Genomic DNA, 23574 nt, shown 5'->3' with positions numbered 1-23574 from the left:
GCTTAGTTTTAGTCTTAATTACGAAGATCAATTAAAAGTTATTTTAATTTTTGCCCCAAAAATGTACGTTTTTGGTCCAATTTTACGTTAATTATACTTAATTAAGTTGAAATTAACGTTGGATTGTGGTTCGGCAGAATAGATTTAGCTTGTTAATTGAGATTCAATAAATAATTCACATTAATATCAATGTTTAATTGAAAATTCAATACTTGCCGAAAAAACCCTATTTTACCCCAAACTTTGGAGTTTCGAGTCTATTAATGTTTTTTAAAGATAATAAAAATTAATTTAAGTGTCAGATAGGAAAAAAGTAGCCAGTTTATTAATTGCAAATCTATAGGAGAACAAAGGCTGGGACCAGTTCGGAGACCAGTTTATTATTTCGGACATAGGGGGGGTCACTGGTCCCAAGGACTAGTTTAAAAAATATCCTTATTTCCCAGACTGCTTCCTAGTACTGGAATCCTACCCTGCTTTGCGCTTTTGAAGAACGCGTCGTCTGCTACTCATTCTGGAGTGAGATAGTGACGAGAAACGTGAAATATGTAAATTTCAACAAGGGGCCCCAGACCACTGATCGAGCAGTCTGGGAAATAGCACACTTCCTCTGGTCCAAAACCAGTTTATTAATTGCTTGGACTAGTTTTTTAATTCAAGTAGTGGGGGTTACTGGTTCTCAGGACCAGTTTATTAATTGCTTGGACTAGTTTTTTAATTCAAGTAGTGGGGGTTACTGGTTCTCAGGACCAGTTTATTAATTGCTTGGACTAGTTTTTTAATTCAAGTAGTGGGGTTACTGGTTATCAGGACCAGTTTATTAATTACGAATCTATAGAGCTATTTCAGAGGGGGTAATGGCTACGTCACCAATGCTATTTGCCCATAGAGAAAACCCTCATAAAATGGCCGCCCTACACTCAAAGGCAGCCTTAAAATAAGTTGTCTATTCTGCCAAAGAGAGTATAGGGGAGGAGTGGAAAGAGGGGAAATCTTGTTGCTCTTTTCTACCGCGCATCTTCAATGCGCAGTACCGAGGCACTTCCGTTTGAGACATTAAACGGTATCGTAGGTGGCGCGACTGAGCCGGAAACTCCCTCGTACCACTAGTATAATTTAGGGGCAACATTGTAATTTAGCCTTGTGGAGCGGGGGTGCTTCCACTCCTTCCCTATACTCTCTTTGATTCTGCCACGAAGTTGCATGACTTGCATCTGGATGGAGTGGGCTATGAGGTTACAGTAATAAAATGGCTTCTGATGCGAAGGATACAGGTAAAGAAAGAATGAGAAGGTTGCGTCTCAATCCCGAATATAGAGAAAAAGAAAATGGGGCAACTTTGGAGGATTCTTCAAGTTATTCATCTATTGGAGGCTTAAACAATGAAATGGCTAATGAAAATTCTTCTTCAATGAGTTTTGATCATCAGTCAACATTTGAGGGCCCTTTATCTAATGAAGGCTTTTTCATTAGCCCTGCAACTAATCCCGAATATGGATTAAAAGAAAATGGACAAATGTAATATAAGATTATTTTGTGTACAAAAATCTCATGGTCCAGCCGGACCATCTTGATATACCTTTAGTTTGAAGAAATATTTAATTTTAGGGAAGATTTACAATTTCACAAACTAACTTTTCAAAATCCCGAAATGAGTTTAGTTAATATTCAAAGGGTGGCCATTAAAGAGGTATTTGAGAAATTATTGGAATATTCCCTTTTTTAGATAAACTGAAAATTAGAAAAACTTCGTTATTAGGAAATGAACGATGGGGAAGATTGTAACTATGATCACTTGAGTAAAGATGATCTGATCAATGAAATTAAAGCCAGGGATGGTCGAGTCAGGGAACTGGAAGCCGAGGTATTTTCAAAGCGGAAAAGTTTTTTTCTACATGTAACGGAGAATGTAGGGAGATCTCAGCAGGCGTCCTTGAAAAGCTTGTGGATCAAAAACACGAAAAACAAGAAGGGTAGTAGCCTGTATATACAGGCGGTGTTTTTTGGTTTTTCTTCTTTCTTGCTAGTTCCTTTAAAATACGTTCAGCTGAAGAAAGTCCGATGATTATTGACTTTTGTAATGGAATCTTATTTTATTTAGTGTAATGTTTTAATTTCAAACATGGAAAAAGAGAGAGAGAAAACAACGTTAACGATAAATAAACAAATAGACGAAATTGAAAGACTCAATAGGGTCATTAATGAGTTGGAAAATAGAATCAAAGATCTGTTGGTATGCAAGATCCTCCACTTTCATAGTCAATAGAGAAGAGAATTATTTTAAGAATGAAATTTATTGTTAATTGTTTGAAAAATAGGGTAAAAATGGAATACATCAATTAGCTATCAATCAAACTGAACCTTTGGAAAATGATTTGCAAATTAATGGTCATGAACCATCCCTTCCAATTGTGATGCAGCAAGAAATTCAAAGGTATTTAAAACAAAGCGCGGCTCCAGTGGATCCCCTAAAAGTGGACTTTCCTCCTGAAATCCCGCCCACAATTTCCTTCGCCAAGGCAAAACTGAAGTTCAGGAGGAAAGTCAACTTGTAGGGGATCCACTGGACTCGCGCTTCGTTTTAAAGGAAGAACCAAAGGTATTTCTGACATTCAGTAGATAATGGCAAAACTGATGTCGTTGATTAAGCGTGGCAATCTCTCGTACATTTTTATAATCTAGAATTTTTAGTGTAAACTAAGATTTTTAATTTGAATAGTTTACAAGATCAGATTATCAACGACATTCCCCAAAGTCTACTTGACACGGAGGCCATTAAACTCGAGAAATCTGGTAATGGTATGCAAGTTTTAATTTCTTCACAAATGTTAAGAATGCTTCTCACCTCAGCCTCCTAAAATAAGCCATCGTGGGTACAGTCGCCGCAATTAAAAACTTTCTCTCTCGCGACTTCTTGTTTCAACAAAAGCCGCAAATACAATTGATTAAAACCCTATCTTATATTGTTGTTTCAATATAGTTTTTACTAAACGTTTTTTTTTTCACACTAGCCACCTCCCATTTCCAACTGCTAAATAGGGGATTTTGAATCATTGGGATGATTTTAAAGAGAAGGTGAACAGTTGAACATTGCTCGTTCAAATAACCAAATGACATTCCAGTAAAGGGGCAGTGATGTTAACTGTAATGTTCTGAATACGCGTCCACAACGGAATCAATTCATTGAGCCATATTCTTATACCCTCTAATACCCTTTAATATTGTACAAATGTGTAAGTCAACAATTGTGGAATGAAACTTCAAATCTTCCTTTGGTGAATTTATGGCCACGGGTGAGGCGTTCTATTCCGCTATGGTTCGCAAATGCTAGGGGGTGAAGAGAGATTTCAATCTAGATTAGTGAGCGAGTTTTGATGTCAGTTTCAACTAAGGTCTGCATGAACGTTTGGTTGAAAACGGCGCATTTCGGGGAGAACCATCTAGAAATTCAATGGCCAACCAATTCCCTCAATATGTCGCCCATTGAAAACCGCTTGGCGAAAATAATGGTTTAATGAAAAAGGAGAATGCCCGCATTCAAAGCAGCATGGGTCACAAAATGGTGCCTACATTTGTGAAAGTGGTTGTGTTCATTGTATTCAACTAATTGGGGTTCGCCATAAACAAGATGACGAACCTTCCTCACGGAACACTCATATTTACAATCCGTAATTAGTATTATACTATAGAGTAATGTCAGTTCTACTATGCAAACGTCATACCATAGAGCAGTGTTGAAAGAGGGGGGAGTAGACTGTGTATCCCTCCCTCTAGGCGTGCTTTTGTAAGAGGGGATACTGTACGCGCCAGGTAGGGGGGATGACACTTAGCTAAGAGATAGAAGGTATGACGTTTGCATACGTAGAACTGACATTATTCTATCTCTTAGTGTCATCCCCCTACCAGGAGCGTACAGTATCCCATCTTACAAAAGCGCGCCTAGGGGGAGGGATACACAGTCTACTCCCCTCTCTACCGACACTACTCTATAGTCCCACTAGTCTTAGCAGTATATCCGATGGAATAAGGCTAGTGGGACTATAGTATAATACTAATTACGGATTGTAAATATGAGTGTTCCGTGTGGAAGGTTCGTCATCTTGTTTATGGCGAACCCCAATTAGTTGAATACAAGGAACACAACCACTTTCTCAAATGTAACATCACTGCTTCTTTACAGGAATGTCATTTGGTTATTTGGACGAGCTATCTTCAACTGTTCACCTTCTCTTTAAAATCATCCCAATGATTCAAAACCCCCTATTTAGCAGTTGGAAATGGGAATTGGCGAGCGTGAAAAAAAAAGGTCAGTAAAAACTAGGGTTGTAAATTTTCCGCTAATCGGAAAAATATAAAACTAGCAATTAAGTGAGCTTTGAGTCAGTTTATCAAACTTTTAAAGATTTAAAACATTCTCCAGTTATTTTGCCATCTTTAGTAGATTTATTAAAGTACCGCCAAATATTAATGGTTGATTTTCCCATAATTTGTGACTTTAAACAGGGTTAACAAACTTAATAACATTAACAACATAACACCTCGTTTCCCTTACAATGACGCAGACGATCACTATCCTTTATGCCTGATAATTTTAGTTTCACTTGGGTCTCTTAACGGTTAGGTCTCGACTCTCTAACGCCTTATACCGTCATAAGAGCAAACAGTAACCCTATGCATGCAAGCGATAGTCAATGAGTGAGCTTTTCCTATAGAGAATAGGGGTCACTAAACTGTGCCTTTGGACAATTTTTCCCCCTCCGAATTCACCGAAAACAAAATAATGAATGTTTTGAAAAGAAAGGCAATTGAAAAATTTTAAAGTTTTATCTTTTAAATTGAGAAACTGGTAGTGGAAAAATACGGAAAATTTTCCGAAAAAATATAGCTCGGTCATTTTCCGGAAAATTTTCCGACTTACAACCCTAAAAACCTATCTTATATTGAAACAACAATATAAGATAGGTGTTTTTATCAATTGTATCAGATCAATAATTTGCGGCTTTATGTTGAAACAAGACGTCGCGAGAGAGAAAGTTTTTAATTACGGTGACTGTACTTTAAAGGAATACTCTCAGCTGGAAATTTTAGTGTCATTTTTTATTTTTTTCTGGTTGGTTTTAATGAAATATAAAGTTCTAACCGATTTAAAGAAATGATAGTGGCTATGTACAACGCGTGTGATAGGATGGAAAGTGAGAGCGCCAGATTAGGGGTGTGCCTTTCGGAGGTAGCTAATAAAAGCAACACTTACTAGGGTTGAAGTAGAGCCATTTGTGTTCCAAAGTAGGTCTACTGAAGTGATGGCGTGAATTGAGAATGTTAACGCTCGGAAACTAGTCAAACTGGATTGCCTCGTACAAGGACAATCTACCCTACTACTAAACGGGTCTTAGCTTAGAAGGTGAATACGGCCTACCGCACTACATAACTAACTCTCAGCTAACACCAACAGCTATCCGTGATAACTGCCACTTATCAGGATACTATCATGATGACTAAATGAAACAGACTGCTGAACAGGATGAGACTGTACAATGACTATAATAAACGACTGACCTGACTTTATATAGTCCTAGGAATTAGGCCTGGCTCAATATAGGGGGCGCTCACCAAAGATGCAATATGAGTCGCCACCTATCCTACTCATGTTCAACTTATCTATTATGAGGTTTAAAAAAGACTCAATATAAAGAACTTGAGATTAGAGAGGAGCGGGATATAAGCCTAGCCACGCGTGTTTATGAAGGCGTATCCTCTACACAGTCTTTATTTTTCGGATTTTTTAAACAATTATTTCAATGTAAATTACATTTTTTTGAATTGGTTAGGCTTAGCAATGGATCTCGATTTTAGCGCACTTACCTACCAGCCAATAAAAACCTCTTTAAGGATTCAGCCAATCCCATAACGTTTAGATTATTTAGTCGTGTGCTCAGTGCTGTCTGCATCACATAGGATGATAGGAAAAGCTGAGTTTCCAAGGGTGGAAAATAAGGAACTAAATAAAAGGGTGTGACCCAAAATCCCCCCAGACAAAATCCCCCCAAATCATAAATAACGGACAAAATCCCCCCAAAACTCCTACTTAATGGACAAAATCCCCCCAAATCATATTTAATGGACAAAATCCCCCCAAATCATATTTAATGGACAAAATCCCCCCAAATCATATTTAATGGACAAAATCCTCCCAAATCATATTTAATGGACAAAATCCTCCCAAATCATATTTAATGGACAAAATCCCCCCAAATCATATTTAATGGACAAAATCCTCCAAATTATGTTTAACGGTTAGGTTAGGTTAGGTTAGGTTAGGTTAGTTTAGGTTAGTTTAGGTTAGGTTAGGTTAGGTTAGGTTAGGTTCAAATAATTCGTTGACACCTTTTTCCAAAATATGCTCCTTTTAATTAGCTACCACCTTTTCCAAAATATTCTCCCTTTAAATAGCTACCACCTTTTCCAAAACATTCTCCTATCAATTAGCTGCCACCTTTTCCAAAAGATTTTTCTATTAATTAGCTGCCACCTTTTCTAAAATATTCTCCTATTAATTAGCTGCAACCTTTTCCAAAATATTCTCCTACTAATTAGCTGCCACCTTTTCCAAAATATTCTCCTTTTAATTAGCTACCACCTTTTCCAAAATATTGTCCTTTTAATTAGCTACCACATTTTCCAAAACATTCTCCTTTTAATTAGCTACCACCTTTTCCAAACCATTCTCCTATTAATTAGCTGCAACCTTTTCCAAAATATTCTCCTACTAATTAGCTGCAACCTTTTCCAAAACATTCTCCTACTAATTAGCTGCCACATTTTCCAAAATATTCTCCTTTTAATTAGCTACCACCTTTTCCAAAACATTCTGCTATTAATTAGCTGCCACCTTTTCCAAAATATTCTCCTATTAATTAGCTGCAACCTTTTCCAAACCATTCTCCTATTAATTAGCTGCAACCTTTTCCAAAATATTCTCCTACTAATTAGCTGCAACCTTTTCCAAAACATTCTCCTACTAATTAGCTGCCACATTTTCCAAAATATTCTCCTTTTAATTAGCTACCACCTTTTCCAAAACATTCTGCTATGAATTAGCTGCCACCTTTTCCAAAACATTCTGCTATTAATTAGCTGCCACCTTTTCCAAAATATTCTCCTATTAATTAGCTGCAACCTTTTCCAAAACATTCTCCTACTAATTAGCTGCCACAATTTCCAAAATATTCTCCTTTTAATTAGCTACCACCTTTTCCAAAATATTCTCCTTTTAATTAGCTACCACCTTTTCTAAAATATTCTCCTTTTAATTAGCTACCACCTTTTCTAAAATATTCTCCTATTAATTAGCTGCCACCTTTTCCAAAAGATTTTCCTATTAATTAAAAATATATTTAATGTAAAACCATACAGTATGTCTTCTTCCAGTTCAATAGAATTTCGGTCCAATGGGACTATAATAAAATCGCACCTTTTGGCTACGTTCGGTCGAATGCGACACCACAAGCTGTGTCGCCAAAAAATGTGAAATGTGAAATAAAAGAAACCACTTATATTTGAAACTTCTGTTATATCAGAAGTGGTATGATACTAGAAGTATTGAGCTAACCAAATTCTTCACTCGGCATTAGTGAAAAGACTTGATAAAACACAAACGGTTGGCCCTCTAGTGGCGGTTTCTGAAATTTCCCCTCCAAAACGTGAGACGCTCGAGGTGGTAGACGGCCGAACTAGATTCAAGGAGCCGGGTCCGTGTTTCGCCGCTTTAGGTTGAGGGGAAGGGGGTAAGAAATGTTTTTGGAACTCGACCAATTTTTTCTCTCCGCGATGGAAGCGGCATAAAATCCTCAAATTTGTTCACTAGTGCCAGGATCTACTATCAATGCTAGAGCCCTTCACTTCTAGTCTCATACCACTTCTGGTTATATATTTCTCAGAGGATTTTCGTTGGGGGATTTTGTCTTGTTATAATGATTTGGGGGGATTTTGTCTTGTTATAATGATTTGGGGGGATTTTGTCTTGTTATAATGATTTGGGGGGATTTTGTCTTGTTATAATGATTTGGGGGGATTTTGTCCTACATTGGGGGGATTTTGTCGCATTGGGTTAAATGGGGGGATTTTGGCCGGGGGGATTTTGGTATACAATCAAATAAAATGTTGAGTGTTACTATTCTCACCCCCTACTATTCTTATTTCTTACCCTATATTTCCACCCTACCACGTGACTAAAAATTGAGGGCTGCGGTAGGGTGAGAACAGCTTGGGTACTGTTTTCACGCTCCAGTGAAATTCCTACCCTTTGTGAAAATAGCGTTAAGGCTATTTCCACCCTACCACGTGACTAAGAATTGAGGTAAGGGCTGCGGTAGGGTGAAAATAGCTTGGGTACTATTTTCACCGCACGGTGAAGTGAATAGTCGACCCCGGGTGAAAATAACTTCAATTCTTGTTTAAACCTATAATTAGCTTTTGAAAGGCGGCATATTTCAACATAAGGAATCAGAATAAAAATACTTAATTTCTGTCAATAATGTCCCTTTAATGCTTTATATCATAAAGGTTCATTGCAAAATGCCGAAGCTGTCAATGTCCAAGGCATGCTGGGTAAAGAAGATATTATTCGAGAATCACTTGTTTCTGAGCCTCAATATTTTGCTGAGCTTGGCAATACAAACACCGAAACTAAAATTACCTCGAAAAAGGCTGAAAATGAGGGGCTTATAACGCGAATTACGAATCTCTGTGTTCCTAAACCGAATTACGATTACAGTTTGCCTCAAAGTGCGCCTTCACCTGAAATTAAGGTCGAAAACCAAATGCCTCCTGACAAAACGAAGGAAAGCGATTCGCCACGAGAGCCTCTCGAGAACAATATGAACGTTAATGACTCTCTTCTTAAATCGGCAAGTGTCTCGACAGAGGGAGAAACTGAGGATATGACAACTCGATCGAAGGAATTGTGTGTTCCTGAATTGAATGCTGAAGTCGAAAAACATTTATATCTATCTCTTGACGCAAATATCGAAAGCGATTCATTCGAAAGAGTCCTAGAAAACGATCATGTTGATAACCAATCTAAAGTCAACTTGACAGATTCGCAGAAAACTGATAATAGACAATATCAAAGTCTGTATGTTGATCCGAGGACGCTCAGTGTGCCAGTATGTGTTCCTAAATCTGAATGTAACCCTAATGATCTATCAGAATTGGCCTCCGTCTCTATGGAACGCAATTTGCCCGAAGATCCGATTGAAGTTGGAAATTATAGTTCAGAATTGGCCTCCGTCTCTATGGAAAGCAATTTGCCCGAAAATCCGATTGAAGTTGGAAATTATAGTTCAGAATTGGCCTCCGTCTCTATGGAACGCAATTTGCCCGAAGATCCGATTGAAGTTGGAAATTATAGTTCAGAATTGGCCTCCGTCTCTATGGAAAGCAATTTGCCCGAAGATCCGACTGAAGTTGGAAATTGTAGTTCAGAATTGGCCTCCGTCTCTATGGAAAGCAATTTGCCCGAAGATCCGATTGAAGTTGGAAATTATAGTTCAGTGTCCAACTCGGAGACATTTCAAGATACCGCATCGCTTCATTCGGAAATTGGTAAGTCATTTTATACTTCAATAGTGTAACCACACTTGTGAGATTTCTAAATTCGCCCCACGTGGCCATAAGAGCCTTGGCTAATACTAAAATTAAACTACTCCCGTTACCTTAGATTTATTCATACTTTTATTAATCTAAATAATTTATAGTTAAATACCGACTTGTATTTATTACAACTAAAGAAATTAAATAATTACTAATTGTGATGAAGTCCAATGCCAGGGTCAAAGCACTACGGGTAGGATTGCACTTTATCTAACTAACTCAACTAACACGACTGACGAATTAGACCACGGGGAGTTTGGAAAAAATAGTAAAAAAATTCTAAACTCGCCGCAAGTTGGTCAAAAACTTTTTGAAAATTTTAAAATTGCACGTACTTACCGTTATAGACTAAACGCAATATGCACTCAATCTTTGATAATAGGCCCGGGGGAGGGCAACTATAAGAACTTCAAGGACCCGCGACGGAAGTATAGCTATGGAATTTTTAAGAACTACTGAATTTAACAAAACCATTCATTTTTGGTACTGGGATCGAAAAGTAATCTGAGAAATTTTCAAAATATTGGGAAAAGAAAAATTTAGAAATGCCAAAAATAAGGAAAAGGAGAATATAAGCGAGAAATGGCGAAAATTACATTAGCGATATTTTAGTTTCTAAAAATAAAGCTTTAAACTTTTGGTAAGTATTTAGAAGTAAACCAATATTTTGGGAAAAAAAGGCACTAATTGGTTTTTAAGTACCTAGGCGTAATCGCAAACAGAAATTTTGGAAAAGGTGGTAAATTAGCTAATAAGTAACCAAACCAAACCTAACCTAACCTAACCTTACCTTTAATACCTTTGAAATATGTGGTATTCCTTCCCCGCTAAAACTGTCTGAAGTCGCTGGCCGCCCCTTAACGCCTCCCCCCCCCGATTCGCGCCAATTCCCGCCTCGCGGGTTGCCATGGAAACGAGAACTTGCTGCGCAGAGACTCGTTGATGTTCAACGTGATTAGACGTGTTTTTTGAAGAGGCTTTCTTGAGAGATAATTATTACTGCTGTCAAATTATATTTTCTGTGGTTTATTTGGTTTAATTTCTAAATGGCTCATGCTAATTTGGAAAACGAGGCGTATGAAAACCGAAATTTTGGGAATGAGGAACATTTCTTCTAAAATGGTTTCCTTGAAGAATTGGGGAGGATCTTTTCCCGGGATGGATGATGCCCTAAAGGAGAGGTCATAGAGGGATGCCATTGTCCTAGTACTTTCTTTGGAGCTTGTCCCGCGTCTTGAATCCTTCAATGAAGGAAAGACACCTTGCGGATGTGGGAATAAAACCGATGATGGGGAATTAAATGGATATCTTGTTGGGTTTGGCAATGCCCAAAGCCGATTTGGCTATTCGATAAGATGTTCCGCAGCCCAGTCTCGCGCTAACAAGCGCAAGACCTTAAAAGCATTAAAAAGAAGGTACCAGAGTATTTGGCGGTAGAATGCACGAAGGCTTTCGTCCCCTCGAAAAACACCTGGTTTTACAATCAAAACCTGTCGGATACCGACAATCTCTTCCTCGTGTTCCTGTGGGTTTCCAAAATGAGCGTTTCTGACGCTATAATCCCTAGTGAATGTGCCAGCCATACCGTCGTGGACTACATTTCCATGTGTCGCGAGGTAGCTGAGATTGTCATTTCGAACAGGGCCGACAAGGTGCAGATTGGAGGACCAGGATTGTTCGTAGAGGTGGACGAAACATACTTGCACTCTAGAAAGTACCACCGTGGGGCTCAATAGGCCGGAGAGACCATTTGTATCTTTGGTATTTATTGCAGAGATATGAAAGATGGTTTTTTTTTAAGGTCAGGAATAAGTCCAGGGCCGTTTTGTGGACCCAAATGGCGAAATAAATAGCTCCGGTGTCAGTGATAGTGTCAGATGGCGCCTCGATGTAAATGAATTGTACTTTGATGGGATTTCGGGAGCATCTGACTGTTTTGCATAAGTATGAGATCGTGAATTCGGAATAACGTCGAAAACAGAAACCGGCATTTGAAGGCGAGCATAAAGTCCTACAGAACTGACCAGGGTTTGAACAATTATATGGCCACATATTGGTACAGGTGCCTTTTTTTCAAGGACCAAGATGGCAATTGGCTTCCTCATGGAACCAACTTCCGTCAATTCCTGGAAGACGTCAAGGCGTGCAATCCTGGTCCAGGGAAAAGAGGCCTTGAACTAATTGAAATTGGCGTGTCGGAGGAAGAGTTGAACGCTCTGAATCCAGAGACACAGCCGGCGTTCCTTATTGGTGGACAAAACGAAGAAAACACGGTTGAACTCAGCGATGAGCGAGGTCGGTTTTCATCGTTTTAGGCTGTGGGCAAGGGGATTCAATATCCTGGGGAGTTTTCATTTGGCAGCCCCTCTACCTATATAATGTCGACCTCAATGTCCTGAGGTGTTTTGATTTGGCAGGGCAATGAGGTCGACATTATATAGGTAGGGGGGCCTGCCAAATGAAAACTCCCCAGAATATTGAAGCCGGCAGTAGGCAAGGGGACCTGCCATAGAAAAACTCTCCATGAGAAACTAAGTGTGGCCACCTCCAAGTGGTGTTTCTCGGGTAACGCTAAGTGCCAAACATTACTGCATAAACATAAATATATTTGGAATTTCTAATTGTATTTAGTTCTTCCCTGGTAATTTCAAACCCTTTCCAAAATATCGCTGTTTGTGTTTAGATATTTCAAAAAGATTGACGCCTTTTGCAAAATATTGCTGTAAAATTTGACGCCTTTTGCGAAATATTGCTGTAAAATTTTACGCCTTTTCCAAAATATTGCCGTAAAATTTGATACCTTTTCCAAAATATCGCCGTAAAATTTGACGCCTTTTCCAAAATATTGCCGTAAAATTTGATACCTTTTCCAAAATATCGCCGTAAAATTTGACGCCTTTTCCAAAATATCGCCGTAAAATATGACGCCTTTTGCGAAATATTGCCGTAAAATATGACTCCTTTTCCTAAATATTGCCGTAAAATATGACTCCTTTTCCAAAATATTGCCGTAAAATATGACTGCTTTTCCAAAATATTGCCGTAAAATACGACTCCTTTTCCAAAATATTGCTGGAAAATATGACTCATTTTCCAAAATATTGCCGTAAAATATGACGCCTTTTCCAAAATATTGCCGTAAAATTTGACGCCTTTTCCAAAATATCGCCGTAAAATATGACTGCTTTTCCAAAATATTGCCGTAAAATACGACTCCTTTTCCAAAATATTGCTGGAAAATATGACTCATTTTCCAAAATATTGCCGTAAAATATGACGCCTTTTCCAAAATATCGCCGTAAAATTTGACGCCTTTTCCAAAATATTGCCATAAAATATGACTCCTTTTCCAAAATATTGCCGTAAAATTCTGTAATTCTCGTGGGTTATGCTAAGTACATGCAATTTTAAAATTTTCAAAAAATGTTTTGACCAACTTGCGGCGTGTTTAGAATTTTTTACTTTTTCCGAGCTCCCCGTGGTCTAATTAGTCAGAAACCGCTGTTAGTTGAGTTAGTTTAGAAAAAGTGCAATCCTACCGCCCTACGCTCGAGCGAAGTCTACAATTAGTAGTGGAGAATGACTGACTTTTGACTTATAACATGAGTGAATCATATACTAGCTCCCTATAAGCTACTCAGCCACACTGGCCTAATGTATCAAAGAAAATATACGCTCCAGGAATGGAAGGTATGTCTGGGGGTTGGGTTGACCAAGGAACTTCCGGTCTATGCAATTTCAATGTAGCCGGAAATACCTCGGTCAACCGAGCCTGCCTTTGGAGTGTACTAGGAGGGGCCAGACAAAAATTTACACTAGAGGAAGCTACACTTTCCATTCCTGGGGCGTGTATCTTCTTTGAATGTATCCAGCATTTTCTTCCCATCAAAAAAGTGTTACCTATATGCGACCCCCAGTGAGAGAAAATAACACTACTCTCGGCGCTTACGCATTTCCGGTCAGCGTGGGAAATAAGGCAGTGGCACAGGGCAAATGACCAGTTGAAAAATTTCCTGGACCAGTTTAAAAATTAAATCCTAGGGGGGGTTGGTGGTCCACGGGACCACAAAGAAAATTCAAGTGTAACCAGAGTCCAGACATTTTCTCAACTATTTTAATTGCCCACTTCTTTAGTTTAGCAGACGCGCCCTGGTCAATGGTTATGGTCCAGTTTATTTATTCCAGGCCAAGGGGGTCGCTGGCCCAATGTCCAGTTTTAAGAAAATACTTATTTCCCACCCTGTTTCCGGTAAAAAACCGGAAAAGGGGTTCAACCAATGAAACTTTGAACTGAAAGATAGTTAGTATAAGCAGACGACTTTTAAGAAATGTTGTGATCAGGCTTAGAAATAAGGAATTTTCGTAAACTTGTTCTTATGACCAGTGACCCTTACCTTAATATTGGGTACGTTAAGTAACGAAAATCTCAAGGAAATCGCTGTTTTCTTGATGTGTGGTTGATGGGCTCGAGACGTCACAGTGACGTAAAAGGCTTGTTGAACGGAAAAGTGACATTTTGAAGTTAGCGCTGTTTTAGAAATAGGAGTTGGGGAAACGTCTTGCTGGCCATCAAAACGTTACCAAGCGCAAATGGCTGCTTTTAATTATAAACGAGCTCGCAAATAATGAAATTGTTTAAGAAAATTATGCCTATTTGAATGGTAGAAGTAGTTTTTTAAAGAAAACTAAATTACTAATACAATTACTGTAGGAATAACATTGTTGGAATTTAATTTTTAAATCCCGCGCCAAGTGTTCAACAGTCAAGCGCTACGTCACGCCATCAAAAAAACCATATCGATTAGATGGTTTTTTTGATAGGCAAGCGCTGAGCATCATGACGTCAAAACCGGAAACGCGAAAAAGCGTACAGTAGGAAAAATCACACATCGCTTAGTAAGCGCTGCCATCAAAGAGGGTTACTGAACGTACCCATTCTTTCTACTGGTTGATTGTGGTGACGAATACCTACCTAGGCCTTATATATATGTTCCGAGTCACCGAGTGACGATTCCGCTAGCCACTTGCGAGAAGATTCAAGGTAGTTTAACGTTACAAAACGGTATCAAGTCATATCTACAAGGGCCTACCGGCCCTGTAGAATAAGGGTTTATTGTGTTTGAAAGAGAAAATTGAGAGTAGAAAAAAACTGGTCCAAACAATTAATAAACTGCATGGTTTTGGACCAGTGGACGTGTGCTATTTCTAAGTCTGGTTGTAATTGTTTGCGGACGGCTCACAGTCGTATTTCATCTTTGAAATCATTTTAATGGGTTAAGGTTGGCGCAATAGGAAGTTTTATTTTTTCGCATTAAATGGCAGAATTTTGGACATTTTTTGACAAAACCCAAATGAATGAAACTCATTTAAATTCAGAGCGTTGCATACGGAATAATAGTTTTTATTCCGTAGGCAACATTCAGAGTCAGGAACTATTTATGGTGAGAGAACCAAACTTTATCAAAAATAAGAGCTAAACAACAACATAATAGTTATCTCGAAAACCTTAAAAAACGTTTTAATAATCCGACTAAAGAACTAAAAACTTAAAGAAAGGCCCAACCCATTTTTAACGAAGCCTGCTGTGAAACCCAAACTATTTTTAAATAAGCAGAAGAATGAATGTGACGCAAAGGAACCAAAACCGTTAATACCATTTGGAACTATCGTCACTTTCAAGTTGTCGATATACAGGGTGTTACAAAAAGATGTGTCACAAATTCAGGGGCGCATTCTACGGGTCAAAACAAGACTAAGTCACCGAAGAACTATGGTCCAAAACTGAACACCCGCGGAGATACGGGCCATCAAAGTATCACGTAAAATGCGATTAATTTTCCCTTCAAGTTAAGCGACGAATATGGCTTGACCATATTGTTTTCAATTAATTGGTCATAATTGAAAAATATTCGATATTTAAGAAACGATCGATCCTGGGGGCAGAGCTAAAAGCATTTTAGACCAAAAAATTAAACATTTAATTTGGCAAAGTGTTTTAATTTGGCCTAAAGTTACAACGGCGTTTTCAGATCGCTGTAGTTGCTGAGTGGCTTGGTTTTTCATTCATTAAATCGATGGCCCATTCAACTTCTTTGTCAAGCCAACGAGTAAATCGCTTTTACGTGTAAGCAAGAGCACCTAGTTATTGGAAAGATGTGACAACGGCATGAACCTAGTAAAACAGGCGTTTTTAACCAGACCGTGGTATTATTACCCAATCTCGCATGTCTGTTATCGAACCCCTGTGGAAGTTACGTTTGCCATCGAACATTCGTGGATATCTGTGTCGTGGGACATTCTTCAAAGACGGATTCACTATCGGCCACGTATGCAATAAATGACGCATACGGCGACAAACGACCAATGCTATTTCTCACGTGATTGTAATACTGTGTGACGCGTAATCCTTCGAAAAGTAGTCGCTTACGTACATTGCTGCTAGTTATTATAATGATAAGCAGTCGACCCTTTTGGTCAAAGGTAACACAGGGTGTTAATCCTCTCTTTAATCTTACACCCCTGGAGTAGAAACTCCGGAGGTCCCTAAACTATTACGGAAGGTTACAATAGTTAGAGTTGAGAAGTCTTATTCCCACCCTTGGTGGGGAAATATCCAAAGCAATTACTTCCGCCTTCTCGGTGTGAAGTCTAATAGCGTATTACATTTAACTTTTCAGAGATCGCTCTCGATTTCCTCAAGCTACTACGACGTAAAATCCCCTTTACTTCCGGAGCTTCCTTAACTTTAAGTCTTTTCCTTCCTTAATGTCTATACAAATTTAGCGAGCCATCTGTTCTGTACAGGGGATCTCGGGTCCAGACTCCAGCGCTTGGTGAATGGAAAATGGAAATTCAAGCGCGAGCTGATGTAGCGCCCATAAGCGGTGAATGGAATACGCTATTGATATTGCTGCCATCTAGGTGAAAAACTGAAAACACCTTGCAGAGTCCTGGGAAAAATAGGCAGATCCATATCCCAGGGTTCATACGTAAACCGTTTTTCTGTAAATTGTGAAAATCTCTGCGATTTGAAATGTGTCGGAAAAGGTTTTGGTCAAACCTAATTAGAGCCGGGTACGATGAAATGGGCTCTGGTATACATCTAAGTCCGAAATTACCTATAAAATTGTGTGGGACTTTCGTCCGAAATTATCGTTTGACAAGCTCTACTCTCCATCTTCCCTCCTCTTTATTTCAGAACACCGGTAAGCGATACTTATTTTCAATTGTTTCAAGTATCAAAGAACAGTGGCAATTTTCAATTGTTTCAAGTATCAAAGAACAGTGGCAATTTTCAATTGTTTCAAGTATCAAAGAACAGTGGCATCATCCCATTAAATAGTAATTCTAGTCGCGCGCTTATGCGTACGGAAATTATGGTGTCAACGCCATTACTTTTCTTCGACTACAGAGTAAAATTTCATTTAAATCCTAGAACATATGTGTTGGACAAAACGCTGGTGTTACGTGTCAAAACCCTTAAAATACCCTCTATCGCGAGGGTCTTCACTCCTTTCGTATCATCGCTGGTACTTATTTCGACTAAAGATACTCTGAAAATAGAGAGGGGGTGCCAGTACGGAATAAAGGGCTAAATTGTCTAAACGCAGCATCAGCTAGTATTTGATTCACCGAACATCTGTTGAATATGGTGAGAGCAAAGAAAGGTTGTAAATACAACCTTTCGGGTGTCGAGACGGGGTTTCTTTCTTTAAGTTGATGTTTATCCCCTTATTGTTGATACGCTCGTTTACTTATTGGATAACGCCTTTGATCAACACTGCTTATATTCTATACCACTCTTTCTTTAACTCCTCAGCATTACCTTTTTTTTAGTGTTACTGTATTTTTGATACTAAATTGTAAATGGTATGTTTTTTATTTTTCTTTTATATATTTTGTGTAGGGAAATTCAAGAAGAAACGTTCACCTCTGTTCAAATATTCTACTGAATATAAAAGAGATCTACAACGTCACTTTAGAAAGGGTCCCCAAGATCAGTGTGACTATGAAAGTATGCGGAAGACAGATTTCATTGAACATCAACGCATTCACAGTGGTGAAAAACGATTCAGATGTGATCAGTGTGAATATAAATGTACGTACAAGAGTTATTTGATCAAACATCAACGCATTCACAGTGGTGAAAAACCATTCAGATGTGATCAGTGTGAATATAAATGTACGTACAAGAGTTATTTGATCAAACATCAACGCATTCACAGTTGTGAAAAATCCTTCAGATGTGATCAGTGTGACTATAGATGCACGCTGAAGCGCTATTTCATCATACATAAACGCATTCACAAGGGTGAAAAACCATTCAGATGTGATCAGTGTGACTATAGATGCAGGCAGAAGAGTTCTTTGCTCAGACATGAACGCATTCACAGTGGTGAAAAACCATTCAAATGTGATCAGTGTGAATTTGGATTCATGTACAAGAGTCATTTGATCAGACATCAACGCATTCACAGTGGTGAAAAACCATTCAGATGTGATAAGTGTGACTATGGATGCACGCGAAAGTGCTATTTGATCATACATCAACGCATTCACAGTGGTGAAAAACCATTCAGATGTGATCAGTGTGACTATAGATGCACGCTGAAGCGCTATTTGACCAGACATAAACGCATTCACAGTGGTGAAAAACCATTCAGATGTGATCAGTGTGACTATAGGTGCACGCTGAAGTGCTATTTCATCAAACATCAACGCATTCACAGTGGTGAAAAACCATTCAGATGTGATCAGTGTGACTATAGATGCAAGCTGAAGAGTTCTTTGCTCATACATCAACGCATTCACAGTGGTGAAAAACCATTCAGATGTGATCAGTGTGACTATAGATGCAAGCTGAAGAGTTCTTTGCTCAGACATGAACGCATTCACAGTGGTGAAAAACCCTTCAATGTGAACAGTAGGACTTTAGATGCAGGCAGAAGTGTCATTTGATAATACCAAAAACGGATTTATGTAGGAAGAACTAAGGTTTCCCACAGTTCAGTTCAAACAGTTCAGTTTTCGGTTCAGTTCAGTTATTTTCGGTTTCAGTTTAGGGACTAAACTGATTTGATTGCTTCAGTTCAGTTTCAGTTTGCACATATCCAAACTGATCAGTTTTCAGTTCGGTTCGGTTTAATTCTTAAACTGAACTGATAAAAACTGAACTGAAGAGTTAGTTAAGTACTCTATCGCGAGAAACGATATCAATACGTTCCCGCAAACATAAGTAGAAAAATAGAAAACTGGCATCGTTTAGTATTGCAAGCTGTATGATATTTTGGGGGATGTGTCGCGTAAAGTTACCTTAGGGCTGTGCGAATACTCGAATTTTCGAATAGTATTCGTTTAATTCGAATCGATTATTCGATTCGACGAATCGAATTTGCCATTTGGAGAAAAACGAGTATTCGAATTAAGAAACGATTATTCGAAAAGAAATTCGAATAACCGATTTACATACGAATACAGCTCCCTAAACCGATTAATCGCTTCCAATGGGCTAAATTCGAATAGTAAACGAGAAATCGATTGGAAATGGGAGGGACTGTGGTCACATGACATATATGAAGCTGTTTTGTTTATGGAATTTCATTGCGATTGCGCAATTCGCGATATTTTGTTTTTTTCTCACCAATTACTCAGTTTTAGGAAAAATTCCATTCTATGTGGAACTACAATATTTTTAGACTGCTACGTGTATTTAGGAAACGATTAATCGCTTTGAAACGAATATTCGTCTGGTAAAACCGATTAATCGAAAAAAACGAGTACTCGAACCAGAATTTTTGAAAAACGAGTAATATTCGTTTGAACGAGTACTCGATTCGGATTTCGAATAGGAGATTTACTACTCGATTCGTATTCGATGCGGTTTGAAAAACCACTATTCGCACAGCCCTTAGTTACCTTATTAGAGTCGCGTATATTTCATCATTTATGTCGCGTATATTTAATTATGTATAGAAATAAGCTTTTAATTTAAGTCCCGTGATTAGCTGGGACCCTCTGCAGAGAGACACAGGCTAAAAGAATACCAAGAATTAGTAACTAAAAAGGGTATCATATCGTAGATATTGAATTTCTGATCCATGGTATTTTAATATTTCTAATGTTGTTAATTTCAATAAGAAATGCTACTCCATGAAGTAGCAGTTCTTATTTAAATTAACAACATTAGAAAAAGGGTATCATAATTAGTTAATTAGTCAAAGTTAAATTGTTCAATGTTAATAATTAGTAGTTTGTGAAATAAACATGACTCTTAAGGTATGACACTTAACGATTCCAAAATATTTAGTAGTAGTAGAAAAAGTTAGTGGTTAATAGTTACAATCTGGGGTTTTCGGTTCAGTTCAGTTATAACTGAAAACTGAACTGATCAGTTCGGTTTCTTGGCTGAACCGAACTGATAATTTCAGTTCAGTTTCAGTTCTTGAAAATCCTAACTGAAAAGTTTCAGTTCAGTTTCAGTTTTAGTCCCAAACCGATTTGAACCGAACTGTGGGAAACCTTAGGAAGAACGTTGAATGTAGCAAATTCCCTTCCCATTCTCGACTACTTTGTATTTTTTGATGGGAGTGGCTTATAATTTCAAAACTCGCACTCTCCATCTATCGGCCTTATTTTCTTATATTTTGGGCTTTAAATATAGATACTGCATAATTCAAGTAAATAATAATAATAATAATAATAACTTATAAATGTACTACAATAATAATTTTAGTACAAAGAAAGAAAAACCAGATACTTTAAGTAAATATTTGAAGAAACATCAATTATATATATACTTTACTTTACTTTAAAACTTAATTCCACTAAATCCAGAGTTATATCTAAGGTTTCCCACAGTTCGGTTCAAATCGGTTTGGGACTAAAACTGAAACTGAACTGAAACTTTTCAGTTAGGATTTTCAAGAACTGAAACTGAACTGAAATTATCAGTTCGGTTCAGCCAAGAAACCGAACTGATCAGTTCAGTTTTCAGTTATAACTGAACTGAACCGAAAACCCCAGATTGTAACTATTAACCACTAACTTTTTCTACTACTACTAAATATTTTGGAATCGTTAAGTGTCATACCTTAAGAGTCATGTTTATTTCACAAACTACTAATTATTAACATTGAACAATTTAACTTTGACTAATTAACTAATTATGATACCCTTTTTCTAATGTTGTTAATTTAAATAAGAACTGCTACTTCATGGAGTAGCATTTCTTATTGAAATTAACAACATTAGAAATATTAAAATACCATGGATCAGAAATTCAATATCTACGATATGATACCCTTTTTAGTTACTAATTATTGGTATTCTTTTAGCCTGTGTCTCTCTGCAGAGGGTCCCAGCTAATCACGGGACTTAAATTAAAAGCTTATTTCTATACATAATTAAATATACGCGACATAAATGATGAAATATACGCGACTCTAATAAGGTAACTAAGGGCTGTGCGAATAGTGGTTTTTCAAACCGCATCGAATACGAATCGAGTAGTAAATCTCCTATTCGAAATCCGAATCGAGTACTCGTTCAAACGAATATTACTCGTTTTTCAAAAATTCTGGTTCGAGTACTCGTTTTTTTCGATTAATCGGTTTTACCAGACGAATATTCGTTTCAAAGCGATTAATCGTTTCCTAAATACACGTAGCAGTCTAAAAATATTGTAGTTCCACATAGAATGGAATTTTTCCTAAAACTGAGTAATTGGTGAGAAAAAAAACAAAATATCGCGAATTGCGCAATCGCAATGAAATTCCATAAACAAAACAGCTTCATATATGTCATGTGACCACAGTCCCTCCCATTTCCAATCGATTTCTCGTTTACTATTCGAATTTAGCCCATTGGAAGCGATTAATCGGTTTAGGGAGCTGTATTCGTATGTAAATCGGTTATTCGAATTTCTTTTCGAATAATCGTTTCTTAATTCGAATACTCGTTTTTCTCCAAATGGCAAATTCGATTCGTCGAATCGAATAATCGATTCGAATTAAACGAATACTATTCGAAAATTCGAGTATTCGCACAGCCCTAAGGTAACTTTACGCGACACATCCCCCAAAATATCATACAGCTTGCAATACTAAACGATGCCAGTTTTCTATTTTTCTACTTATGTTTGCGGGAACGTATTGATATCGTTTCTCGCGATAGAGTACTTAACTAACTCTTCAGTTCAGTTTTTATCAGTTCAGTTTAAGAATTAAACCGAACCGAACTGAAAACTGATCAGTTTGGATATGTGCAAACTGAAACTGAACTGAAGCAATCAAATCAGTTTAGTCCCTAAACTGAAACCGAAAATAACTGAACTGAACCGAAAACTGAACTGTTTGAACTGAACTGTGGGAAACCTTAGTTATATCGCATTGTTGTCCACTTTGCTCTTTTACCACGCGCAATTTCGAAAAAAATAATTAAATGAAAAATTATTTAACCACGAAAATAGAGATCAGAATGACATTTTCGACCACTAGAAGTCGTTATATACAAAATTTGTGGGTGGAGCCAAAATATAAGCAGCACCAAAAATATTTTTGATACAAAATAAATGTTTTATATTCTTATTAAGAATAAAACAAGAGGATAAAAAAGGTCTGTCATCGCGTAATTTTTAAAGCTTTTATCATGATTACTCTATACAACAGTAACAAGGAGTATAAACCCATTAGTGGAAGCAGTATTTTTTTTTCCGAAACAATCTCTCTTATGTTTATCCTCTCTAGACTTCGCTAAAAACGTATTACTCCTACGCAAAATATTAATAGACAGGCAAGGATTCATACCATTAAAGAAGGAGCGCAATATTATCCATATTTTCATTTCATATACAGAGAAAAGAAATATTATGTTTCTGAGAGGAGCTTCCCATGTTTGTTGTGGTTTTGAAAAATATATCGCAATGCACAGGCCTTGATAGATATAGGAGGCAATGAAGGAAATATATCGCATGCACGGGCCTTGTTAGATATAGGAGGCCATGATTTAATCTCTCTCTTTGCACGATTGGTTTATCTATAATATTTAAATAAATAAAATTATTTTTAATTATTTTAATCCTCAATAATTAACATTAATAATAGTTGAATTGTTTAAACTAAAGTTATACCTATTATCTTCTCAAACTTTGCTAATATTGACGTTTAAATTGAAGCGTACCCCTCTTACCCTCTTATGTTTATCCTCTCTAGACTTCGCTACAAACGTATTACTCCTACGTAAAATATTAATAGACAGGCAAGGATTCATACCATCAAAAGTGGATGAGAGGAAAAGTATGAAAATGGCCAAAAGTCGCGAGTCATCAGAGTTTCGCCGTAGTTGACCGTTTTATTGGCGTAGCTATACTGGGCCTGTTCACTCTCTTAAAATAGGTCTTGTGTTAATTCGCGGTTACAAGGTTACCGTCGTTTGCTATTGTGTATGCTAGAACTTCCTCGATTTGTGTTTGTAGTCAGGACAGAGTAGCTGGTAATGTTTTAAAAGGTATTTGAAGGTATAATATGGATTTAAGTAAGTTTATCAAAGCAATAGAAGAGCGCATAAAACTAGATACGTTTAAAACAAATGTCGGTAATTTAGCTATAGCACGAGCAGCTTGCGTCGTGATGCGCGTGATCGAGTGGGCTATGGTTAAACCAAGGAGCATAAATGTCTGAACTACTTTCAGTCGCGAGTTTGCAAGTCCATCAGTCACTAGTAGACTAAATAGTTATTGGCAAAACTTTGATGTCCGCGTTTTTTAACACAGGCTCTATGGCCATTGTCTTACTTTCCCTCTCATCCACATTTGATACCATTAAAGAACGAGCGCAATATTATCCATATTTTCATTTCATATGCAGAGAAAAGTAATTATTATGTTTCTGAGAGGAGCTTCCCATTTTGGTTGTTGTTTTGAAAAAA

At 37.6% G+C, this 23574-nt stretch overlaps 1 protein-coding gene across 1 annotated transcript; it reads left to right on the top strand.

Moving 5' to 3' along the window:
* Nucleotides 1-567: 567 nt before the first annotated feature.
* Nucleotides 568-22266, top strand: LOC149620911 (uncharacterized). The gene is made up of 10 exons (XM_089855122.1): nt 568-1518; nt 1609-1690; nt 1760-1864; nt 2102-2233; nt 2319-2434; nt 2720-2799; nt 8563-9603; nt 17558-18641; nt 20182-21100; nt 21705-22266. Exons 1-8 carry the CDS (start codon nt 1250-1252, stop codon nt 18607-18609), a joined length of 2877 nt encoding a protein of 958 aa, XP_089711248.1. The 5' UTR covers nt 568-1249; the 3' UTR covers nt 18610-18641; nt 20182-21100; nt 21705-22266.
* Nucleotides 22267-23574: the final 1308 nt, after the last annotated feature.

Source organism: Phalangium opilio, unplaced genomic scaffold (assembly GCF_054372755.1).
Source record: "Phalangium opilio isolate 3A_F unplaced genomic scaffold, DU_Popi_V2 ptg000209l_1, whole genome shotgun sequence".
NCBI classification, from domain to species: domain Eukaryota; kingdom Metazoa; phylum Arthropoda; class Arachnida; order Opiliones; family Phalangiidae; genus Phalangium; species Phalangium opilio.
This window is presented reverse-complemented; position numbering and strand designations above follow the sequence as displayed.

Bases quoted from the DNA above. Each gene is read 5' to 3' on its own strand.
- LOC149620911 (XM_089855122.1), top strand. From the start codon at position 1,250: ATGGCTTCTGATGCGAAGGATACAGGTAAAGAAAGAATGAGAAGGTTG. The intron at 2,800-8,562 runs GTATGCAAGTTT...TATATCATAAAG, and splicing joins ACTCGAGAAATCTGGTAATG to GTTCATTGCAAAATGCCGAA. The intron at 9,604-17,557 runs GTAAGTCATTTT...TATTTTGTGTAG, and splicing joins ATCGCTTCATTCGGAAATTG to GGAAATTCAAGAAGAAACGT.